At 41.8% G+C, this 21,528-nt stretch overlaps 2 protein-coding genes across 2 annotated transcripts in view; both read left to right on the top strand.

The window, feature by feature from the left end:
- FYCO1 (FYVE and coiled-coil domain autophagy adaptor 1) overlaps positions 1 to 21,528 on the top strand; it is a 318,269-nt gene that overhangs the window by 147,315 nt on the left and 149,426 nt on the right. The gene's annotated exons all lie outside the window — the stretch shown is intronic.
- LZTFL1 (leucine zipper transcription factor like 1) lies at positions 701 to 20,160 on the top strand. The gene is made up of 10 exons (XM_081246430.1): positions 701 to 815; positions 7,175 to 7,299; positions 9,932 to 10,126; positions 11,637 to 11,697; positions 12,791 to 12,862; positions 14,145 to 14,210; positions 14,297 to 14,374; positions 17,071 to 17,247; positions 18,264 to 18,367; positions 19,471 to 20,160. Exons 1-10 carry the CDS (start codon positions 813 to 815, stop codon positions 19,487 to 19,489), a joined length of 900 nt encoding a protein of 299 aa, XP_081102556.1. The 5' UTR covers positions 701 to 812; the 3' UTR covers positions 19,490 to 20,160.

The following is a 21,528-nucleotide window of genomic DNA, read 5'->3' on the forward strand; positions in this document are numbered from 1 at the left end:
GGAGGGTCGGTAAAAGCTGCAGATTCCAAAGACCGGAGTGATTTAGGATTTCTGGGGGTTAGGCCAGGGAAGCATTTGTACAACACACTCCCCTGATGATCTAGGCATAATAGTTTGAAATTCACTGCTCTTTCACCAATTCCGTTTGCAATTTTTTTTTTTAAGGAAAAAGGTGCTATATTAGACATTTTTACCAAGAATATAAGAGGGAAAAAATGGGAGCGGTGGGGAGTGAGTCGTTCAAAGCTCTATCCAGGAACCTGGCAGCACTGGTGCTGCTGGCCTATCTCGGCCAAGTAGGAACACTTGGGAGAGAAGAGAAATAAGTCTGGGACGCCCCACGAGACCGTTAAAAGGTCGGGACTCAACGGTCGAGGCCACGGCCCTCGGGGCCATCAGGTCACAGGATGTGCAGGACTAGCCATGAGCAGCAAAGCAGACCCAGATGCCGCGTGGCTCCCGGGAGCGGTGGGGAGTCTGGCGGCCGCTCCACTTCCGTTACCATTGGCAACGGCGGCCTCCCCCAAAGTCGGCGTGGCACGAAAAGGAGGGACTTCCCGGCTCTGGGAGCAAATGCGCATGCGGCTGTCGGCCGGTCACAAGGCACTTCCTGTCGCGTGATCTTGAGGACCAGTAAAAGTGCATAATTCCAGGGTCACGTGCGTCGGTTGCCATTAGCAACCGGAGGCTTCTTAACAACCCGCCTTCCCTCCGCGTCCTCTGCGGTCCAACTTCCCTTGGAGACGCCGGGCCTGGCGAAGCTGCGCCTGGCTTCTCCCGCTTTTCCAGACCGCTGACTCCTGTCCGCCGCCATGGTGAGTAGCCGGCCGGGTAACGCCGGCCCGCGCCGAGGAGAGATGCAGAGCCGGGACCCCGGAGTGATGCCCTGGCCAGCAGCGGGTCTGAGTCCGGCCCTGGGCCTCCCTGAGGAGGGGAGGCTGCGCCGGGTGCGAGAGGCTCTGTTAGCCTCGGCCGAAGCCCTTCCGGGATAATCCTAGGTGGAACCCTCTCCTAGCAGCCGCGCTCCGCCGCCTCGCTTCATTCCTCGCCCCTGCCTGAGGTGCCCCTGCCTGAGGTGCCCGGGCCAAGTCACTCTTCACAGGTGGCTGACGAAGAGAACTGGAGGGAACCGGCTGCCAGAAGAAGGCTCAAAGCGGGATTCTCATTCGATTCCAAAAACTACAAGTTTATGCGCTCGCAGACGCACGCGCACATACACACACACACACACACCCCACACCCCACACCCCCACCCCCTTTGGCAGCATTAATTATGTTAACGGGCCGAGGACGAAGAACGTGATTGAATACAACTTCTTGATGTGAGAGTGACTGTAAGAGTCCCAGCCCCTATTTTATAGCTGTGAAAACTTGAGTGACGTTTCTTGTGTTTTGAGCTGTTCAAAAGAAGGCACGTTTTTCCTGTATGCTAGAACATATCCCATTAATCACTCCAGCGTATATAGAATGCCAACTTATTTTTTTAATTTTTTTATTAGTTTCTGCTTTATAACAAAGTGAATCAGTCATACATATACATCTGTTCCCACATCCCTTCCCTCCTGCGTCTCCCACCCTCCCCATCCCACCCCTCCAGGCGGTCACAAAGCACCGAGCCGATCTCCCTGTGCTATGCGGCTGCTTTCCACTATCTATCTACCTTATGTTTGGTACTGTATATATGTCCATGCCTCTCTTTCGCTTTGTCACAGCTTACCCTTCCCCCTTCCCATATCGTCAAGTCCATTCTCAAGTAGGTCTGTGTCTTTATTCCTGTTTTACCCCTAGGTTCTTCATGCCATTTTTTTTCTTAAATTCCATATATATGTGTTAGCATACGGTATTTGTCTTTCTCTTTCTGACTTACTTCACTCTGTATGACAGACTCTAGGTCTATCCACCTCATTACAAATAGCTCCGTTTCGTTTCTTTTTATGGCTGAGTGATATTCCATTGTATATATGTGCCACATCTTCTTTATCCGTTCATCCGATGATGGACACTTAGGTTGTTTCCATCTCCGGGCTATTGTAGAGCTATTATAGAGCTGCTATGAACATTTTGGTACATGTCTCTTTTAGAATGCCAACTTAAATAGCAACCGTTCTTAGAAGAAGGCACAGTACTGAAGTGTTCAGAAAAAAAGATGACTCCAGGGTTGGGGGCACCACTGAAATGGGCTACTAAAATACCTCAGCAACCAGAATTGCTATTTAGCCCACGCTATGTCCCAAGCACTCTCTTGCAGCTGAGGGTACAGCTGTGAACAAAACAGACCGTTCCCTACCTTGCTTGAGCTTGTCCCTCTCATTCTCTTGATTTCCCTAAAATATCAGGAACAAGTTGAAAAAATGACGGTGATGTCACAAGAAGGTTGACATTTGCTCCCATTCTATCTTCTGTAATTCCTTTCTATCAGTTTGCTTAACGACTGAGGTTTTGGAGTCAGGCTCAGTTTCTTCATTAGTAAATTGCAGATAATAAGTATACTTGGGTTGTTAAAATGATAAATGAGATAATGCATATAGAACAAATAGCCCAGTACCTGTTAAAATATTAAGCATTCAGTATATAATAGGTTTTATTAGATTGTGTTCATTTTTATCATTACATTTTCATCCTTATACTTCTCATGGTAAAGCTGTATATGGACTTTGGGGTATGGTCAGGAATAGGGAACCATTTCTGGTACCTTCACCACTCTCCCCTCACTTTATGGCACAATTTCAGGACACTAGCTTGACAATGCTCTGGTAGGATTCTTGCTCTGTGTTTTAGCTATTTTTTTTAATAGAATCTTTCTGCAACAAAATTCAAACAAATTCTGATTTCCCTATTTGGATACCTCCCACTATCTCTACATATTTTACAGGTGATCATCATATCTTCTCTGATTTAACAGCTGACAAAACTGGTGTCAATGAGGTTGTGATTTGCTAACAGAAAGTTGCATAGCTAGGCTTAAATTTGGTTTTTAATCCAGTGCTTTCTCTACTTACACCATACATCAACCCATTCCGTTTTCTCTCTAATGATGTGATTCGTGTACATATAGTGTACATATGTGCGTATGGGGAAGCAAAGGTTTATGAGTGCTGTTTCCCGGGCTAATGCTGTTTCTCCTACTGAACTCAGCTGCTTATTTCTGCTCCCTTTCTTCATCCATTTTAGAGGAACTTTTCTGTCTTTTGTCCTAAAGTTCATCCTCAGTTTTTGTAATTTTTTTCTTCTTGGTCTTGGGACAGTCACGACTTTTCTTGACTGAAGAGAAAATAATTAACAGATTTGAATTGGCCACTTACTCTGCACAAGGCACTGTACGAGAAGCTGTGTGGTATAAGAAATGAATCAGGCCCTCAGGAGCTTACAGTCTACTTGAAGGAGCAACACCTGGAAAAAAAGACTACTAATAGTACAAGGTAGTAATTAGTCTGTGGTGTTGCCAAATGAGTAGCAGAGGTGATATGTGCTAATTTTTGGAGGAAGGCATAACTAGAGTTACTGAGGGCATATTGGGAGGCTTCACAGAGTAGATAAAACAGGTTTGGTCTTGAAGGATGGGTAGGAATTTGGTGATTTTCTGCAGCATGCTCGTACTGGCTGGTGAGAGCCAATCGTGTGCATTTCTTCTCATCTCTGTATTCAGTGACATTACCTTAGTAGCTTGAAATCAGCCATGCTGGGAGTTTTTATACCACAGAAATCAGCAAGGGCCACAGATCAGTTTCATACCCCCCCACCCAAAAGCCTGTTTTTAAGCATTTACCAGCACACCACTGGGTTGGGTTCAGATTCTTGAATAAGAATGGGGAGGTACTTTTAGTCAAGGATTGGGGTAATGAGAGTGAAAGTATAAGCAGGAAATGTTAAATCATGCTTCTGATGAGCAGACTAGTCTGACTGAAGTAGAGTGTCCTTACGGTAGAATCCTGGGAAACGGGGTTAGAGAAAGAGTTTGGGAGTATGGAGGCCTTATGAATTTAATACTATAAACAAGGAAGAATAATTGAAAATTTGCTTATGGGATTTTTTTAGCAAGATGTGACATTGTTTTGAGTTATTTCCAATTGTAGGATATTCTTGCCCATACTTACGTGACTATAAGAGATAACATCTTTTCTAATGTAGGTATTCAGTTCTTTTTTCAAATGCCTGGTGGAGATCTGTCTTGTCACAACTCAGGTGCATATGCAACTATAACATGTTTGTGTTCTTTTATTTATTTAAACTCTGACATTTTCCAAAAAGGATTTGAAACAGCCAAGTTGAGTGGGGGCTGTGGAGTTAGACTGCCTGGTTCAGATCCCTGCTCTCCCACTTACCTATTTCAGTAGCATAGAAAATCTTTCTTCTTTGTATCTCAGTTTTCTATCTGTAAAGTAGGGTTTTTAAAAAATTAATTAATTTATTATTTATTTATTTTGGCTGCTCTGGGTCTTAGTTGTGGCATGCAGGATCTAGTTCCCCGACCATGGATCGAACCCAGGCCCCCTGCATTGGGAGCACAGGGTCCTACCCACTGGACCACCAGAGAAGTCCCTGTAAAGCAGGTTTATACTACCTTTATCATAGGGTTGTATTGAGGATTAAATGAGGTCATGCCTGGCACATTGTAACCTCTGAATGACTTTTAGCTGTTATCATCATTACTATTATTATTTCTAATGTTCATCATTAGTTTAGGGAGTTGGCTAATAATCAGTATAAACCAAAACGTAAGAAACGTCTTTCCATTCACGTTGTCTAGCTCTAAGGCAAGATCTTAGTTACCATTTTAATCAAATAAGGTAAAATCATGAAATTTAAGGTAAGTACATATCTCAAATGTGTTGGTTTACATTGGTCAAAATACCTCAACTGGTTGTTCTGAAACATTAGTCTACTGGATAAATGACCATTAGAGAACATCGTAATATCTTGGGTCATTCTTAAATTATTGAACTTTAACATCCTGAATTGTAGAAATATTAAAAACAATGTGGGGGAGAAAAAGACTTGTTAGAGCCGTTCATCCTGCGGTTGGGGGTACACGTCTGTAGGCCAGCCTGTTATATTTGAGAGTCAGATGCATATAGATAACAGTTGACACCTTGAGATAGATCATGTCATCAAGGAGAGGATATAGAATGACAAGAGTAAGGGTCCCCAGGCAGGGCCCTGGGAAGTACAGTTACTTAAGAGGCAAGCCCAAGGGGAGCCTACAGATGAGATCAAGAAGGGAGGTGGGGTTAGCAGCCAAAGTATGGAGCAGGTCAGTGGACAGAAAAGCATCAGCCACGGTAGTTGGATTTGTTATTAAGAAGTTGCTGGTGAGCTTTGCAAAGGCAGTTTGAACAGCATATAGAATGGAGACAGCAAGAGTAGAAGGGAAGTAGAGAAATGCAGCAGTAGCTGGAGGGAATTTCCGGTTTTGTATTTTTTTAGCATGAGTGAGATTTATGTACACAGTCTTCTCTATGGTCCGAGGGGAAGAAGAAACCTATAGAGAGTTGAGACGGGGAATAATTCGTTCAATAAAGTCCCCCAGGAGCTTGAAAGAGAACAGATTAAGGCCACGATGGCCTTCAAAAGGAGGAACTCTCTCAGTTCACTTGTCAGGCACATGTCTGTTGTGTGCCAGGCACTATGAGTCGTCCTGGGGATACTCAGGGAACCAGAGGGACAAGGTCATGGCCCTTGTAGATTTCTGTTCTCAGGGAATGGAAACTGCTGAGAGGAGGTAAGGATGTATGTAGATGCAGCAAAGCCATGGTGCGGGGCTTGGGGGGTGAAGGAGGTCATGCCCAGTGACCTTGACCTGGCCTCCACAATGCAGCCCAACACTGTGCTGAGAATGAGAGTTAGACCTTTGTCTCCCATAGACAGGTTATTCTTAAAATAAAGATAATCCTGACTTATTCAGTCCCCTGCATTAGATGTTCACTTTTATAATTTCCTTCTTTAATTTTCAGTATAGCTATAAAATGAAAAAGCTTCATTAATTTCTAGCTTATAGTTGTCAAGCTCTCATCTGGTTTAAAATCAAGACCAATTAGTGGCTGTTTCAAAACCAAATATTTTTTAAAGCTGTGTGAGATGGGATAAGGTTAAGTTGCTGCAATAGAGATTAAAAAAAAAAAAGAAAAAAAAAAACAGTACCTTAAAGAATACAGAAGTTTGGGCTTCCCTGGTGGCACAGTGGTTAAGAATCTGCCTGCCAATGCAAGGGACACGGGTTCGAGCCCTGGTACGGGAAGATCCCACATGCCGCAGAGCAACTAAGCCCATGAGCTACAACTACTGAGCCTGCACTCTAGAGCCCATGAGCTGCAACTACTGAGCCCGCGTGCCTAGAGCCCGTGCTCCACAACAAGAGAAGCCAATGCAATGAGAAGCCCATGCACCGCAACAAAGACCCAACTCAGCCAAAAATAAATAAATTTATTTAAAAAAAAACAAAACTGGGCTTCCCTGGTGGTGCAGTGGTTGAGAGTCCGCCTGCCGATGCAGGGGACGTGGGTTTGTGCCCCAGTCCGGGAAGATCCCACATGCCACGGAGCAGCTGGGGCCGTGAGCCATGGCCGCTGAGCCTGCGTGTCCGGAGCCTGTGCTCCACGATGGGAGAGGCCACAACAGTGAGAAGGCTGCATAACGCAAAAAAAAAAAAAAAAAAAAAAACTAATATTGTAACAAATTCAATAAAGGTTAAAAAAAAAAAGAATACAGAAATTTATTTATCTCGTGCTTAACGGCCCTCTCACTGCTCATCACAGTTAGGTACGAGGTCAGTGCTGCTCCACAAAGTTGTTCCAGGGATACCAGTCCCTTTCAGCTTGCCGCTCCCCCAGCCCCCAGGGCATTGTGCTGTCCGCATGGTTCAGTGGAGTCACCACCCCCAGGTTTCAGAGAAATAGGGTGTGGCAAAGGTGTGCCCCGTGTCTTAAGTCCCAGGCTTTAGAAATAGCTCTTATTCTTCTGCTCACATCCATTGCTGAGAAGTAGTCATGTGGCCACACCTGACTTCACGGAGGGCTGGGGAGTGTTTTCTAGTTGGGCAGCCATGTGTCTGGGAAGATGGGAAGAACAGAATTTAGTGGACATCTACCAGTCTCCACCACAGGATAACCTGTATGTTGTCATTGTTGGTTCCTTTATTATATCTTCAAGACTAACAATTAAATTCTTTTTTTTTCAGGCAGAGTTGGGTCTAAATGAGCACCATCAAAATGAAGTTATTAATTACATGCGTTTTGCTCGTTCAAAAAGAGGCTTGAGACTCAAAACTGTAGATTCCTGCTTCCAGGACCTCAAGGAGAGCAGGTATCAGAGAATTCTAAGGAAACTCAGTGGGAAGGAACATGGATCCCTTCTGGTGGCCAGTATGGGGGTGCTGTAGCAGAGAGGCCTTACAAACCATTGCCAGGATATCATGATCAATTATTCATTGAGAGCAGCTACACTAAGCCTTATGGATATGTGAAACTCAAGAAATCAGATTGTGGTGGGAGCAATCTATTACTAAACACGCATATAATGATAATTGAGGGATTGCAAAGTTTCAGAAGGGCAGTCAGGAAATTGTGAAGTGCTTGTGGGTTAATGATTGGCTTGCTGTATTAAAGATTCCAGAACCTTAATTACTCGAATTATTAATTAAAAGATTAGAGCCATAAGACATGGCAGTTAGCAAGAAAACACCTATGCAGTTTATGTTGAAGAATTAGAAGAAGAGAAAACAGCAGGAAACCCAGAAAAGCTTGCTGACTAGTACCAAAATTATTAGTTGATTTGTAGCAAGAGATGATAATTAGTTTAGTTGGACCAATAGTGGAAGATAATAAAAGTCCATAGAAAATTTAGTAATAGAGGATAATAGGGAAGCCAACCAAAAGGACTGAATAATAAAGAGACATCAGATTACTTGGGGATCAGATTTTGGCACACTTAAATGTCAAGACATAAATGAAAAAGGTCTCCAAGTGATCTGTAACTGTGATAAAGTCATTAACTTCACTCAGTAGCAGAGACCCTCAGCTGTAGACTGTTACCTGTTCGATCCATTATTCTAATCTGATAATATGGCTTCCTAACCCACAGCAGAGGTAAGCAGCAATCTGATTGGTGAGTCTGTGAGACAGCCAGAGAAGGTACCCATTATTTACTTTACACACTGGAGTACCTTAACTGCTGTTCATAATAATGAACTTGGGTTGCTCAAAAAAAAAAAAAACATTTTTAAGCAGATTTGCTTTGTTCTATTAAAGAATATAGAAAGATTGTTAATATATTTAATAAGGACTTGCATCAAAAATAAAGTTTTGGTTTTTTTAGAGTGGTTAAATTCTGCTGGGTAAATGAAACGTTAAAGAATGGTAAATCAAATAAAAGTTTGGTGTGACTCCCTTCATTATGTCCTTTTGGAATGATGGAGAAGATGACCTGAGGTCGGGGCTGTAGCTCTTCATCTGCTGAGCATCTGAGGGATAAAAGACTTTGAGGCTGGAGGCAGGGAGCGGAGGAGACTGCGTTACCATAAAACTGTCATCGATCGTACGAGGCATGCGTGGAAGCTTTCTCAAGAATTCAGCTGTTGGGCATGTTCCTGAGATTGTTGGAAATGATTGTGGAGTTGGGACCATGGGCAAGTCACCACCACCTTCTGAGCCTGTGTTCCATCCGTGAAGTGAGGGAATTGAAAAAAATGGCTCCAGAGTTCCCTTCCAACACAAACGTTTTCTGTGGAAGAGTCGATCTTTAATCCTTTTGATGATGTTTGTTTTTAATGGAGGTTTAATGAAGTTAGGGGTTTTTTTTCTTTTGGGTCTCAAGAAGGCTAAGAGAAGCAATATATAATTACCATTGATTTTCTTATAGGCATTTACTAACATGTGAATGGTCATTCAGTCATCGAAATGCTAGACAAATGATATAAAGAAAGGAGAAATTACACCTCTCAGGTGACTTATGAAATAATTAAATGTGATAAAACTAATTTTAGGGGAGATTAAAGTAAAAAAGTTTTTCACTGAAAAGCTAAAGAAAAAAGTAGATAGTTTGGGGAATGTTTCTGAGCACATACTTGTATTAAAGAATGTGCACATTTGAAGAGCGAACCACAGTTTAATCATTTAAATAGACATCAAAAATTAATTGAGCTTAAATTATTTTCAAACTGTTTTATTAATAAAGAAGATAATTTCCAGAGGGACTTTCACTAAACCCTTTAATCCCTTAGATCAGGGGTCCCCAACCCCTGGGCCATGGACTGGGACCAGTCTGTGTCCTGTTAGGAACCGGGCCGGACAGCAGGAGGTGAGCGGCGGGCAGGCGGGCGAGCAAGCGAAGCTTCATCTGTATTTACAGCCGCTCCCCCTTCGCTCGCATTACTGCCTGAGCTCCGCCTCCTGTCAGATCAGCAGCGGCATTAGATTCTCATAGGAGCGCAAACCCTACTGTGAACTGCACATGCGAGGGATCTAGGTTGCGCTCTCCTTATGAAAATTTAATGCCTGATGATCTGAGGTGGAGCTGAGGCAGTGATGCTAGCGCTGGGGAGCAGCTGCAAATACAGATTATCATTAGCAGAGAGGTCTGACTGCACAGGGACCGTAATAAATCAATTACTTGCAGACTCATATGAAAACCCTATCAGTGAGTGGCAAGTGAAAACAAGCTCAGGGCTCCCACTGATTCTGCATTACGGTGAGTTGTATAATTATTTTGTTATACATTGCAATGTAATAATAATAGAAATAAAGTGCACAATAAATGTAATGAGCTTGAATCATCCTGAAACCATCCCCCCACCCCCGGGTCCATGGAACAGTTGTCTTCCACGAAAGGTTGAGGGCCGCTGCCTCAGATGACATGGTGTGGGTTTCTTAGTTTTCTCTTACTTTGTAAATAGTTGTTGTTGTTTATCCAGAGGTTTTGGATTGTGGTTGTTTTTCAGGCTGGTGGAGGAGACCTTCACCATAGATGAAGTCTCTGAAGTCTTGAATGGGTTACAGGCCGTGGTCCACAGCGAGGTGGAGTCTGAGCTCATCAACACGGCCTACACCAATGTGCTACTTCTGCGGCAGCTTTTCTCACAAGCTGAGAAGTGGTACCTCAAGCTACAGACAGACATCTCTGAACTTGAAAACAGGTACTAAAATTTGTATCCACAGTTATGACAGTAGAGGCCCAAGCATGAACTTAAAAGTTAGTGAATATCTTTGCTGCTTTGCTTGGGCCTGGTGCGTGAGAAAACTTGGGTAAGGTAACAGCAGAGCATCCAGTTACTAAGTGATCTCTTAGGTGCCACTCAGCATCCTCTTCAAAATGCCCTGTTTCCACTATTCCTAGGTGTTATAAAGGCCTCTGAGATTTATGAGATTGCTCTTAAGGCTATAATTAATTATTCCATATGGTATCTCTGGTTAGCCTGATCAGTATTATAATAAGTCTTCAGAAATAGGTCAACTAAGAAAAAAAGATTATGAAACAGTTGAAAAGTTAATTCAAATACCATAAAATCACACTTAGTAGTATTGGAAGTTTATTTCTAAATAATTGCATTAAAATTATATACTGATCTTTAAAATAGGGAAAGTTAAAAAAAAGTTTTATTATCTGAACTATATCAAAAAGCTCATTAATTTTTAAAAAATATGGTAAAGTCAATGAAATTGAAACTCGGTCTAAGAAAAGTCATGCCAGAGATCTGGAAAGACTGATATCGAGCCCAGGGGCCGTTTGCTAAGCACAGGTGCAGCGCGGCTTGCGGACAGTGCTTAACAACACTGGCTGTGGCCTTGGGTAGGGAAGGAAACCATTTAGCTTCACCAACTGTCAGTAGATAACTGGTGAGAAAACTTTGAGAAACTGACCTATCAAGAAGCTTAGGAGAGTAGTTACTGCCATTCACTCTGTAAGCTTTTGTATAGTCAGCCCCCAGGTACTTTTGCAAATAAAAGGAAATGTTCAGGTGGATCACCCCCAAACCATCTGTCTTCCTTGAGAATTTACCATACTCTTTTTCAGTAGATGTGAACTAATTTTATTTTTCTGAGGCTACTCTATTAAAAATCAGTTTTCCTTGAACCTCTACGAGCTAACAATGTATATTATAGAGCAATTTCCCTATAGCACCTCAAAAATACAGTGTTGACTACAAATTTCAGACATAGTTGTATTAACATTGTAATTTAGTTCTAGCGATTATATTGTACACTCAGTAGGTACAAAATAGTAGGTGCTATGGAGATTCAATTTTGAGTGCATGGAACTTAGGTTCTCGACCATTAGTAACTACATATTTTTGATGTGGTGAAGTTTTGTTCATCTTGCTCTGTTGTTTCTGGCATGTAATAGATTGGTACCAGTGCTTTTATTCTTCTTTTTCGTCTTTCTAAATTTTATTTATTTATTTATTTGGCTGTGCCAGGTCTTAGTTGTGGCACGCAGGATCTGTGTTGTGGCATGCAGGATCTTTTTTTAGTTGAAGTGCACAGAATCTAGTTCCCTGACCAGGGATCGAACCTGGGCCCCCCGCATTGGGAACACAGAGTCTTAACCGCTGGACCACCAGGGAAGTCTTGCTTTTATTCTTCTTGTGTGTATGATACAAGTCTATTCTAAACAAATATTTTTTCATATTTGTTTTTGTCTTCAAGAGAATTATTGGAACAAGTTGCAGAATTTGAAAAAGCAGAATTTACATCTTCAAATAAAAAGGTAATTTTGGGTCCTTATCAGTCCATACCTTAATAGCCAGTGTTTAAAATCCTCAAGTTGCTCAGAGCATTCAGAGATTAAAGTGAGAACTCTCAAGGAAAAGCATTCAACTCAAGATCAGAATTCCAAGCTTGCCTCTCAGATTTTTAGGTGAAAGAAGATAAGTTTTGGAAGTAACTATGTAAAAACTTGTTTTTGTCTACTACCTCACACACGCATGCACATGCACACAACATCCCTGCAGTCCACCCGCCTCCCAGCCATGCAAGCTCTTCACTCAGATGATGCAGAGCACAGGCTTTGGGGGCATGCATCCTGGCACTATCACTCCTCAGCTGTGCGACCTTGAGCAGGTTACCTGAGATGGCTGAGCCTCATTCCCCTCATCTGTCAAGTGGAGACAGTACTAGTAGTTACCTGCTTGTCTCTTTAATCATTCTCATTACCTGCAGTGACCACTTAGCATTCCATTGTGTAGATGCACCATAAATCCTCTGTGGTGTTACATGGTAAAACACTGCCAAGATCAATCCATGAACATACACGTACAAAACAATTTTCTAATTATTCCTTTGGAACATATTTCTAGCTAAGAAATTTCTAGGTCAGAGGGCATGAATTGTTTTGTTTTAATACATATTGCTAAACTGCCAGAATGTTTGTGTCAAGTTACTCATCTGTAATGTAGTTTACCTAAATCCTCATCATTATTACAGTTTTTCTGGGGTTCATGCAGAAATCTCTGTTTTAGCTCCCACAGTTTAAAATCCCAGTCCCTAGATACTAGGATCTTTATTGGCTCTGGCTTTGAGTACCTTCCCTCCCCCCTTTCTCTTCCACCTGTTTTTTGTTCTTTTTTTAAAGATACAAGGAGGATGGGTTTCATTTTTATCTCTAATTTGCATTGGGCACTGTGGGCCAGGCACTGTCCTAAGCACTAGGGTGTAGCAGAGATCCAAACCAATGAAAATCTAGCTGACATCTCAGTGAATATGTTTACACAGTGTCTTCCACTTAGAAAGTACAAGGGTTCAGTGATTACACGTGTTTTATTCAGTGGTGACTTCAGTTTGGTTTCTTTGTTTTATTTCAGCCCATCGTAGATAACATAAAGCCAAAACTTGCTCCACTTAACGAAAGTGGAACAGCAGAACTCCTAAACAAGGTAATGTTGCCATCATTTTGAGAAATGGCAAACTCTCTAAGGATGTATGCTCACTGCCTACCCAGCTCTAGTGTAGAGAGACTGGGTGTAAGGTGTTGATTCAGGCTTTGGTCCACTGAGGGTAATTAGCCCATCACAGTAGTTGTACTTAATGGTACTGGTGGGCCAGAAGAGGGCACACTTAACTCCCAGAGAGTCTGAAGCAGCTCTTGATTGCATCTTTTCATAATGAAGTGAAGAGCATAGAATTTTGTAAAGTGTTTATTGATGGACATTTGAAGTTTATGAGCTGTGATAACAATGAAGGGATTTTTTAATTAAGAGGTTTATAAAGATTAATTACTGATATACAACTATTTTTCATGACTCTTGTGTTCTCAACATTATGCTAGATATTGTTACATAAAAAGAAAAGTAATACCTGGCCTTTTGCCCTCAAAAACCTTGTAGTCTCATTGGGAAGGGATAACTAATATTCTAGAAACAGAGACAGCAGACTGCTAACCTGTGTGCCACAGTTGCCACTAACCTGGTGCCAAAGGTGCCACAGGGTGGCAGAGAAGACACATTTCCGTGTGGATAAGAGTAGTTGAGGACAGGCTCTTGGGTAAGGTGGTGCCTGAGCTGGGCTGAAAGGTGTAGCAGATTGAATTGTCAGAGGGAAGAGAAATGGTATGGCCAGCAGAGGAACAGAGTGGGCAGCAGTCAGAGGCAGAGAGGAGGCTGGCATGCCTTGGAGCAGAGTTCAGGCTCTCCAGCTGGGCAATGCTGCATGTGCTGGGGTGTAGTAAGAAGTGAGACCGCACTGACAGGTGATGCTTGTGACAGAGCTGCTGATGAGCAAGGCCCTTGGACCTCAGCTCAGTTGGAACCACTTAGGGGCTGGGCACAGGGTATAGAATGATGAAGATTGTGTCTTGAGGATAAGCGGCAAGTGGTGTACAGTGTAGGCTGAGAACAAACCCAAGAGTTGCAGGATCAGCTAGGTGAGAGATGGCAGGGGAGGGGGACTTTGCAAAAAGGCTGAGGGTAGAGGGCTGAAAAAAGCCTGAGAGACTGCGAAAGAAGGAACTTGAAGTCTTAGAGCCAGAGATGACTCATACGTGTTGAGGCTGGTGGGCTGGGTAAAACTGGAATATTACCAGTAACCAGAGCATGCAGACTTTTGAGCTTTTATGTAATTTAAATTTAATATAAAAATTAAATTTTTAAGTGAAACAAATAATTTCAAGGATTAAAAATACTTTGGTTAACATAATAAAACTTGAATTTACTCAAAAAGGAAATTTTAAGACTTCAAGAAGAGAATGAGAAATTCAAGTCAAGGCTGAAGACCCTTGAAACACAGGTAACCGAGAAATACTTTAACAAAATTATTGAAAGAGTTACTTACAGACTAAATACTGAATGTATTTTGTTTAATCTTGATTATAGGCAACAAATGCATTGGATGAGAAGTCAAAACTAGAAAGAGCACTGCAAGATTTACAGATTGATCAAGGAACTCAAAAGGTGAAATCAGTTTTAGCATTTTCACATTTTCTAGATGATCAAGTTATAAACTTATATTAAGTCTTAGCTACTATTGATATTATGCCCCACAGCCAGCCACTCCCTGAGAGGGAGGCCACCTCTGTAATTCTGCATCGAGACAAACTTGTCCAGGAAAGGCCAGGTGAGAGCCTGCTGAGGGAAGTGGGGGCAGATACACAGCTCATGTGCTTCACATGTCCCAGAGCCCATTGGCATATGAGATATGCTTAAATTTATTTTTTAAAAGTTCTTCTCCCTTTCACTTTGCCCTTCCAATTACAACGGGAAGAAAGGAAGAGTTTTTAGTTATTATTATACAGAACGTATTATTACTTAAGTTTCCCTTCGGTGAGTGTGACAAAACAGAATGAATTTACTAGTCATGCATCTTCTAATCCACCTATATCTAGCTGTGCTTCTGTAATACAGTGAAATCCAGTGAAGTTCTCCAAGCTTGTCTGAATGGAATGACTGAGTATCACTCCACCCTGGAAGTCATCGTGTGCTCAGTTCTGCCTCCTTTGGCCTTTCCATTGAGATTAGATGCTGTAATAGGATCCTGTCAGCAGGACCATTTGAGTGAATTTTCATTGCAGCACTGGCTTTTCTAGTGGTTGTAGTGCCATTGTAAATGTCTCCTAAACAATCCCCAAACTTACTTCATTAGACTTTGGTTATACTTTTTCTATGGAAAATTTCAAACATATACAAGAGTAGAGAGAATAGTGTAATGCACCCCAGGTACTCATCGCTCTGCTTTACCAGTCAATCATCAAGACATGGCCAGTCTGGTTTCATATTTACCTCTAGTTTCTTCTCCCTTCCCCCATGTTTTTTGGTTTTTTTTAATTAATTTATTTTTTGGCTGCGTTGGGTCTTCATTGCTGTGCACAGGCTTTCTCTAGTTGCAGCGAGCGTGGGCTTCTCATTGTGGTGGCTTCTCATTGCGGAGCATGGGCTCTAGGCGTACAGGCTTCAGTAGTCGTGGCTCACGGGCTCAGTAGTTGTGGCTCGTGGGCTCAGTAGTTGTGGCTTGCGGGCTCCAGAGTGCAGGCTCAGTAGTTGTGGTGCACGAGCTTAGTTGCTCCGCAGCATGTGGGATCTTCCCGGACCAGGGCTCGAACCCGTGTCCCCTGCATTGGCAGGCAGATTCTTAACCACTGTGCCACTGGGGAAGTCCCCACCCATGTTTTTTTGAAGCCAGTCTTAGACATTACATTATCTTACCTGTAGGTATTTTTTAAATAAAAGGATGCTTCTTATATGGCTAAAACAAAAGGAAATATATATGATTTTCAATCATTATATACCAAGGACCATAAATTTCAATCATTATATACCAAGGACCACAAAACAGCTAAATACTCCAGAACAGCTTTAGTTTCTCAAAAGTAAACCAGTTGCCAACATTTTCGGATGATGAATTTGTTTTAAAAGCCATTGAAGGCTTTGCTCCAATTTTACTTTTAAGATTTGGCAAAAGCAAAATGCGTACAGGCCTTCACTAGATGCAGTGAAATAAAATCTTTTTAAAAACCAGATTTCAAAAATAAGTAAGGAATTCTTCTTTTGTTGATAGTAGTACTTCGTCTTCATAGTTAGCAATTATAGACCATTTTCCTGTCATTAATATAACTTTTGTCTTTTATAAATTTTATCTAGTTAAAAACATGATCCAGCCTGGAGGGGTGGGATAGGGAGGGTGGGAGGGAGGGAGACGCAAGAGGGAAGGGATATGGGAACAGATGTATATGTATAACTGATTCACTTTGTTATAAAGCAGAAACTAATAAAAAATAAATAAATATAAATAAATAAATAAATAAATAAAAACATGGTCCAGGTAGAGAGAAGATCCAGCTGCTTATATTACACTGACGAAGTGTACAAATATATGCATATCGAATTAATGTAAAAAACTTAAAATCTTGTAAATTCAGCAAGCCATATAATCAGTAAGCATTAATTAGGCTCTCATAATATTGTAAAACATGTCTGTTACATTTTTTGTATAAATTGTATTAATTTTATTATTTTTCCATCTGTATCATTAAAAATTCTTCACCAGGATTTTTTTTTTTTTTTTTTTTTTTTTTGCTGTACGCGGGCCTCTCACTGCTGTGGCCTCTCCCGTTGCGGAGCACAGGCTCCGGACACACAGGCTCCGCGGCCATGGCTCGCGGGCCCAGCCGCTGCGCGGCATGTGGGATCTTCCGGGATAGGGGCACGAACCCGTGTCCCCTGCATCGGCAGGCGGACTCTCAACCACTGCGCCACCAGGGAAGCCCCACCAGGATTTTTTTACCTTGACTTTTCAAAAATGAAGCCTATTTGCCACCCCAACTCTGGGAAACACAATCTTGTCAAATTTAGGATCCTACCTCTCTTGTTCCTCTTTTGGAATTCCAGCAGTTCACAAATCATATTTTATATACTTGGAAATCAGTGACCACTGAGTGTCTGCTGTGCTCAGGACACAGTGCACTGGGTGCTGAGGGTGAACTGGGTGTGCTGGTGACCCTGACTGGGCTGCAGTGGCAGAGAACGCTGGCGGGGGATGCTGACATGCACACGCAACACACAGCATCATCTGTTTCCATCACCTGTGATGCTGAATCTAGAGCAGTTACTATTTAGGATGTCAGCATGAAATCATGTGAGTGTATTTTTCATAGGATTTTATAAAGGCCCAAGAGTTGAGTGACTTGGAAAACACAGTTGCTGCTTTAAAGAGTGAGTTTCAGAAGACACTTAATGACCAGACAGAAAACCAGAAGTCCCTGGAGGAGAATCTAGTGACAGCCAAGCATGACCTACTCAGGGTGCAGGAGCAGCTGAGCATGGCTGAAAAGGTCAGATTTGTCTGTTTATATCCAATTAAGTGATGAATGCAGTGTAACTAAGGGAAACGTTGGACAACTACAGATTCACTTCATGTTTTGTCAAGGTATTAGGCAATTTGTGTTCTAAAGATTTATCATTTGGGACACTGAGATTCTTCCATCTTTGGCACTAAAGTATCTGTGATAATAAAAACCTACACTCCTTCTGTTCTATGGTAAATACTCCACTGAGGGTGGCGTACAGCCGGCACCCTGAGCACCCATTTTGCTGTTCCTGATCAGCCCTCTTACAGGCTGGCAGAGGGATGGGTGGCTTTTTTCTAAAGGGTTCTATACCTTTTTCTTAATTTATATGAGATATGTGGAGAACTGGTTGTTTCGCTTTAGGGGTTAGACTCCTAAGAATATGGGAGCTAAAATGTAATTAAATTTAAAATCCTCCTCTTCAAATACTGGCAGTATTTTGGGATTTGGAGAAAAGAGCATGCTATTTTACCTGAAAATGAATTTACTTTTTCAAATAGATTTCCCATGTCTATGGCATAGTATGTTTGAGTTATTTGCTAATATTGTACTTGGGAAATGTTACTATTTTATTAGCTTCCCATTTGAAAGAATGTATTTATTTATTTATTTATTTATTTTTTTTGCGGTATGCGGGCCTCTCACTGTTGTGGTTTCTCCCGTTGTGGAGCACAGGCTCCAGACAGGCAGGCTCAGTGGCCATGGCTCACGGGCCCTGCCGCTCCGTGGCATGTGGGATCTTCCCGGGCCGTGGCACGAACCCATGTCCCCTGCATCGGCAGGCGGACTCTCAACCACTGCGCCACCAGGGAAGCCCCGAAAGAATGTATTTTTAAAGTTTGAATAGTCTTAATTTTATATGAGTATATGTTTTTAAAAATTAGAAAATAAAATAAGCACAATATTAGTAAAATTAGGGCAAAAATACCTATTTTCATCAAATATGTTATTTCTTTCCTTAACTATTTCTTATTAATGGGCTGACATTTTTCACTATGCAGGAATTAGAGAAAAAATTCCAACAAACAGCAGCTTATCGAAACATGAAAGAGATTCTCACCAAGAAGAATGACCAAATCAAAGACCTGAGGAAAAGATTGGCGAAGTAAGCCATACTGATCCTGCCTCTCGGATTGTCTCCCTGCTGGGTTGATGTCTGTCCTTCATTAAGTCTAACCTTGTGTCTGGAGAGGTCAGGCCGGTGGGGAGTTGCTCTGTCATTCAGTCCAGAAGACTGTGTCTGAGGAAGGCAGAGGGGCTTTGGCCAGGCCTCATCTGTAACACCCACCAGGATTTCTTTTCAGGTTCAGCCGAACCTTTAGCCTCACACAGGGCTACACTAGGCTACTCTGGCCGTGGATTCTCTTAGCAGGATATTTGACAGAAACCACAGCAAGCACACAGGGCAGCACTGGGCATTTCTCCTCAGTGGTGTCCTTGCTGCAGCCCACAACCTGATCATACTGTGCTCTGACATGACAATTTAGGTGCTAGAAAATGAGGTCCATGCGTGGGTGCCAGAGCCAGCGTGGCTTAGAAGTTCCATGCCCCACATAGGACCAGTGTCTTTGGTCCAGCCACATGATGCCCAGGCAGGGGCATGTCCGGGAGGGAGAAACTCAGCTGTACCCAGGGAAGCCGAAGCCATGGTTTCCACCATGGATGTATAGTTGTTCACAACTAGTTCTCCTGGTCCAGATGGAGTCTTGTAATCGGGGTCATTTCTGTCATCAGTGGTTCTGCCTGGAAACTCAGCTGATATTTTACCTTTATCAGGGTTCCAGGGTACCAGAGCTAGAAAGTGAATCCCAGATCATGTTTTTCCTTAGAAAAGAGGGTCTGTTAACCCTGTACTCACAAAGCCATGTCAGCTATTTGTGTCCATCAGGCCATCGATTAGATAATCACCGCCGAATCCCTAATCTACTATGCTATCACAGATCTAGATGCCACATGTAGAAACTTGGAACCTGAAGGTATCTCAGCAGTTATCTGGTCCATTCTCCACCTGTGGCAGGAATCCCCTGAGTCACCCTCGTCATGCCTTGAATGTATCTGACTTCTACTGTAGCAGTGATTTAAAGTGAAAAATGCAACATTACTGGTTTAGTCACGGGAGGTGTTTCAAGTAAACTTATTTAGTAACAACAACAACAGCAAAAAGTATCATGACATTATGCTGTTAATTTAATATACATCTCTTTCCAGATATGAACCTGAAGATTAAAACCTGAAGAAGATTTCGTCTGGAAGCTGCCACAACATGAAAGTACAAGCTGTTTGTCACCTCAGGCATGTATTTGAAGCAGTTTGTTGTATTCCCTCTCTTTATTTTTCTAATATTTAGACTTTGCTTCTAATATTTAGAACTAGAGTTCCTATTTCAGTTACCTAATTGAGAAGAGAGAAAACCTACTGACTGATTCTGGCCTGTTATCCCAAACTCCTCTCTGCTGAGTGCTCCAGAATCTTAGTTCAGATGCAGTGAGAATTCTTTATAGTAAAGAGGAGGCTTATCCTTTTGCATTAGTGTAAAGAGCACGCCTTTTCAATACATGTTAAAGCTAGCATTGTCTATACTTGTGCATGCCCCAGAGTAAAAATATAGAATTATTAAAGATAGTTATTACAAATAAACCTTATTTTTTACCATGAAATCTAATTTGTTTTCTCTATGTGATCATCAAAAAATATGGATTTATTGAAAATGTGAATACCATCTATTATAGGCATCATTTTTACCAATTATAATGAAAATTAACAGTGAACATGAGGATTCGGTTAACTCCTTCAGTCTCTCTAGCTAAATGCTGAGGAGGGTCAGACATTTTTTTGCAGCATAACTTATGAGTCCGTATTACTAATGGAGAAGGCAGAGCCATCCTGTACTTATACAGTTGAGAAAGTATCTGGACTCAGAATAAATGTAATCTTTATACTTCAGTTTCCAGAATATTCTTTTAAATTATATGTTAAATGAGAACACTTTTTTAAAATATAAATTTATTTATCTTATTTATTTATTTTTGGCTGCGTTGGGTCTTTGTTGCGGTGCATGGGCTTCTCATTGCAGTGGCTTCTCTTGTTGTGGAGCACGGGCTCTAGGCGCGCGGGCTTCACTAGTTGTGGCTCACGGGCTCTAGGCGCGCGGGCTTCACTAGTTGTGGCTCACGGGCTCTAGAGCACAGGCTCAGTAGTCGTGGCACACGGGCTTAGTTGCTCCATGGCATGTGGGATCTTCCTGGACCAGGGATCGAACCCGTGTTCGATCCTGCAATGGTTAAGAATCCTCCTGCATTGGCAGGAGGATTCTTAACCACTGCGCCACCAGGGAAGCCCCGAGAACACTTTTTAAAAGACCTCTATTTAACATAACATCAGTTACCAGACCTCAGATTCAACTTTTGATTATAGGTTATTTATTTATGTGCATCTACAGTAACTGCATTTTCAAGAGGTTTTGATTACATTTCCATTGGTCCTGCTTTTTCTTGTATGATTTTGGATAAATCATTAGAAGTTAGGTATCATATCTGCACTTGTGTAATGCAACAATATACTCTAAGGATAAACAAAATAAAGTCCATAAAGCAATAATACCTCAGAAGGAAAGTACTTACTTTTAACACATTATTTAGAAAGTAATTTTTCCCACTTCCAAAAGCAGAGTGTCACACCCTAAATGAATGCCGTCTGCTAAGAAAGGTCATCCCACTTTTACAAATGAAGATTTTATTTACCAAGAAGAGTTTACTGATCCAAGGATAAGGCTTCTTGATATCTTTATTCAAGCTCTTAATACTAGCCTTGAATTTGTTGTTTTTCTTGTAGGTTTTATATTAAAGTACTGAAGGAACAAATGATGAAGGGTAAGATCATTTCCCCCCCAAAGGACACAGAAGGCAGTCTTAAAAAGGTGAATGAATGAGAGAAGGGAGGGGAAAAGATCCACTAACAAGCCAGCACTTACTGCATAGTTGTTCCTCACCCATCCCTCACTATTCAGGTCACTCATTGGGTTCTGTGTCCTTTTAGAGCTTTCACTGAGGGTTCCAGTCTCACCCCATATTTCTTTAGGCAAAAATTGATTCTCTCTCTGAAAGCTATTCCATTATTTATGGACCAGAATATTCTATGTAATTCAGAAACAGACCTCTTTAAATGGCTTGTGTATCTTTCAAAAACCATTTATTTTCTCTCTACATGTTTCTTAGTTTGATGTCCATAGGGAAGAAAGTTATGTTGAGAAACCTATGTTGCTAGGTA

The sequence above is a fragment of the Mesoplodon bidens genome (assembly GCF_964165515.1).
Source record: "Mesoplodon bidens genome assembly, chromosome: 10".
NCBI lineage: Eukaryota > Metazoa > Chordata > Mammalia > Artiodactyla > Ziphiidae > Mesoplodon > Mesoplodon bidens.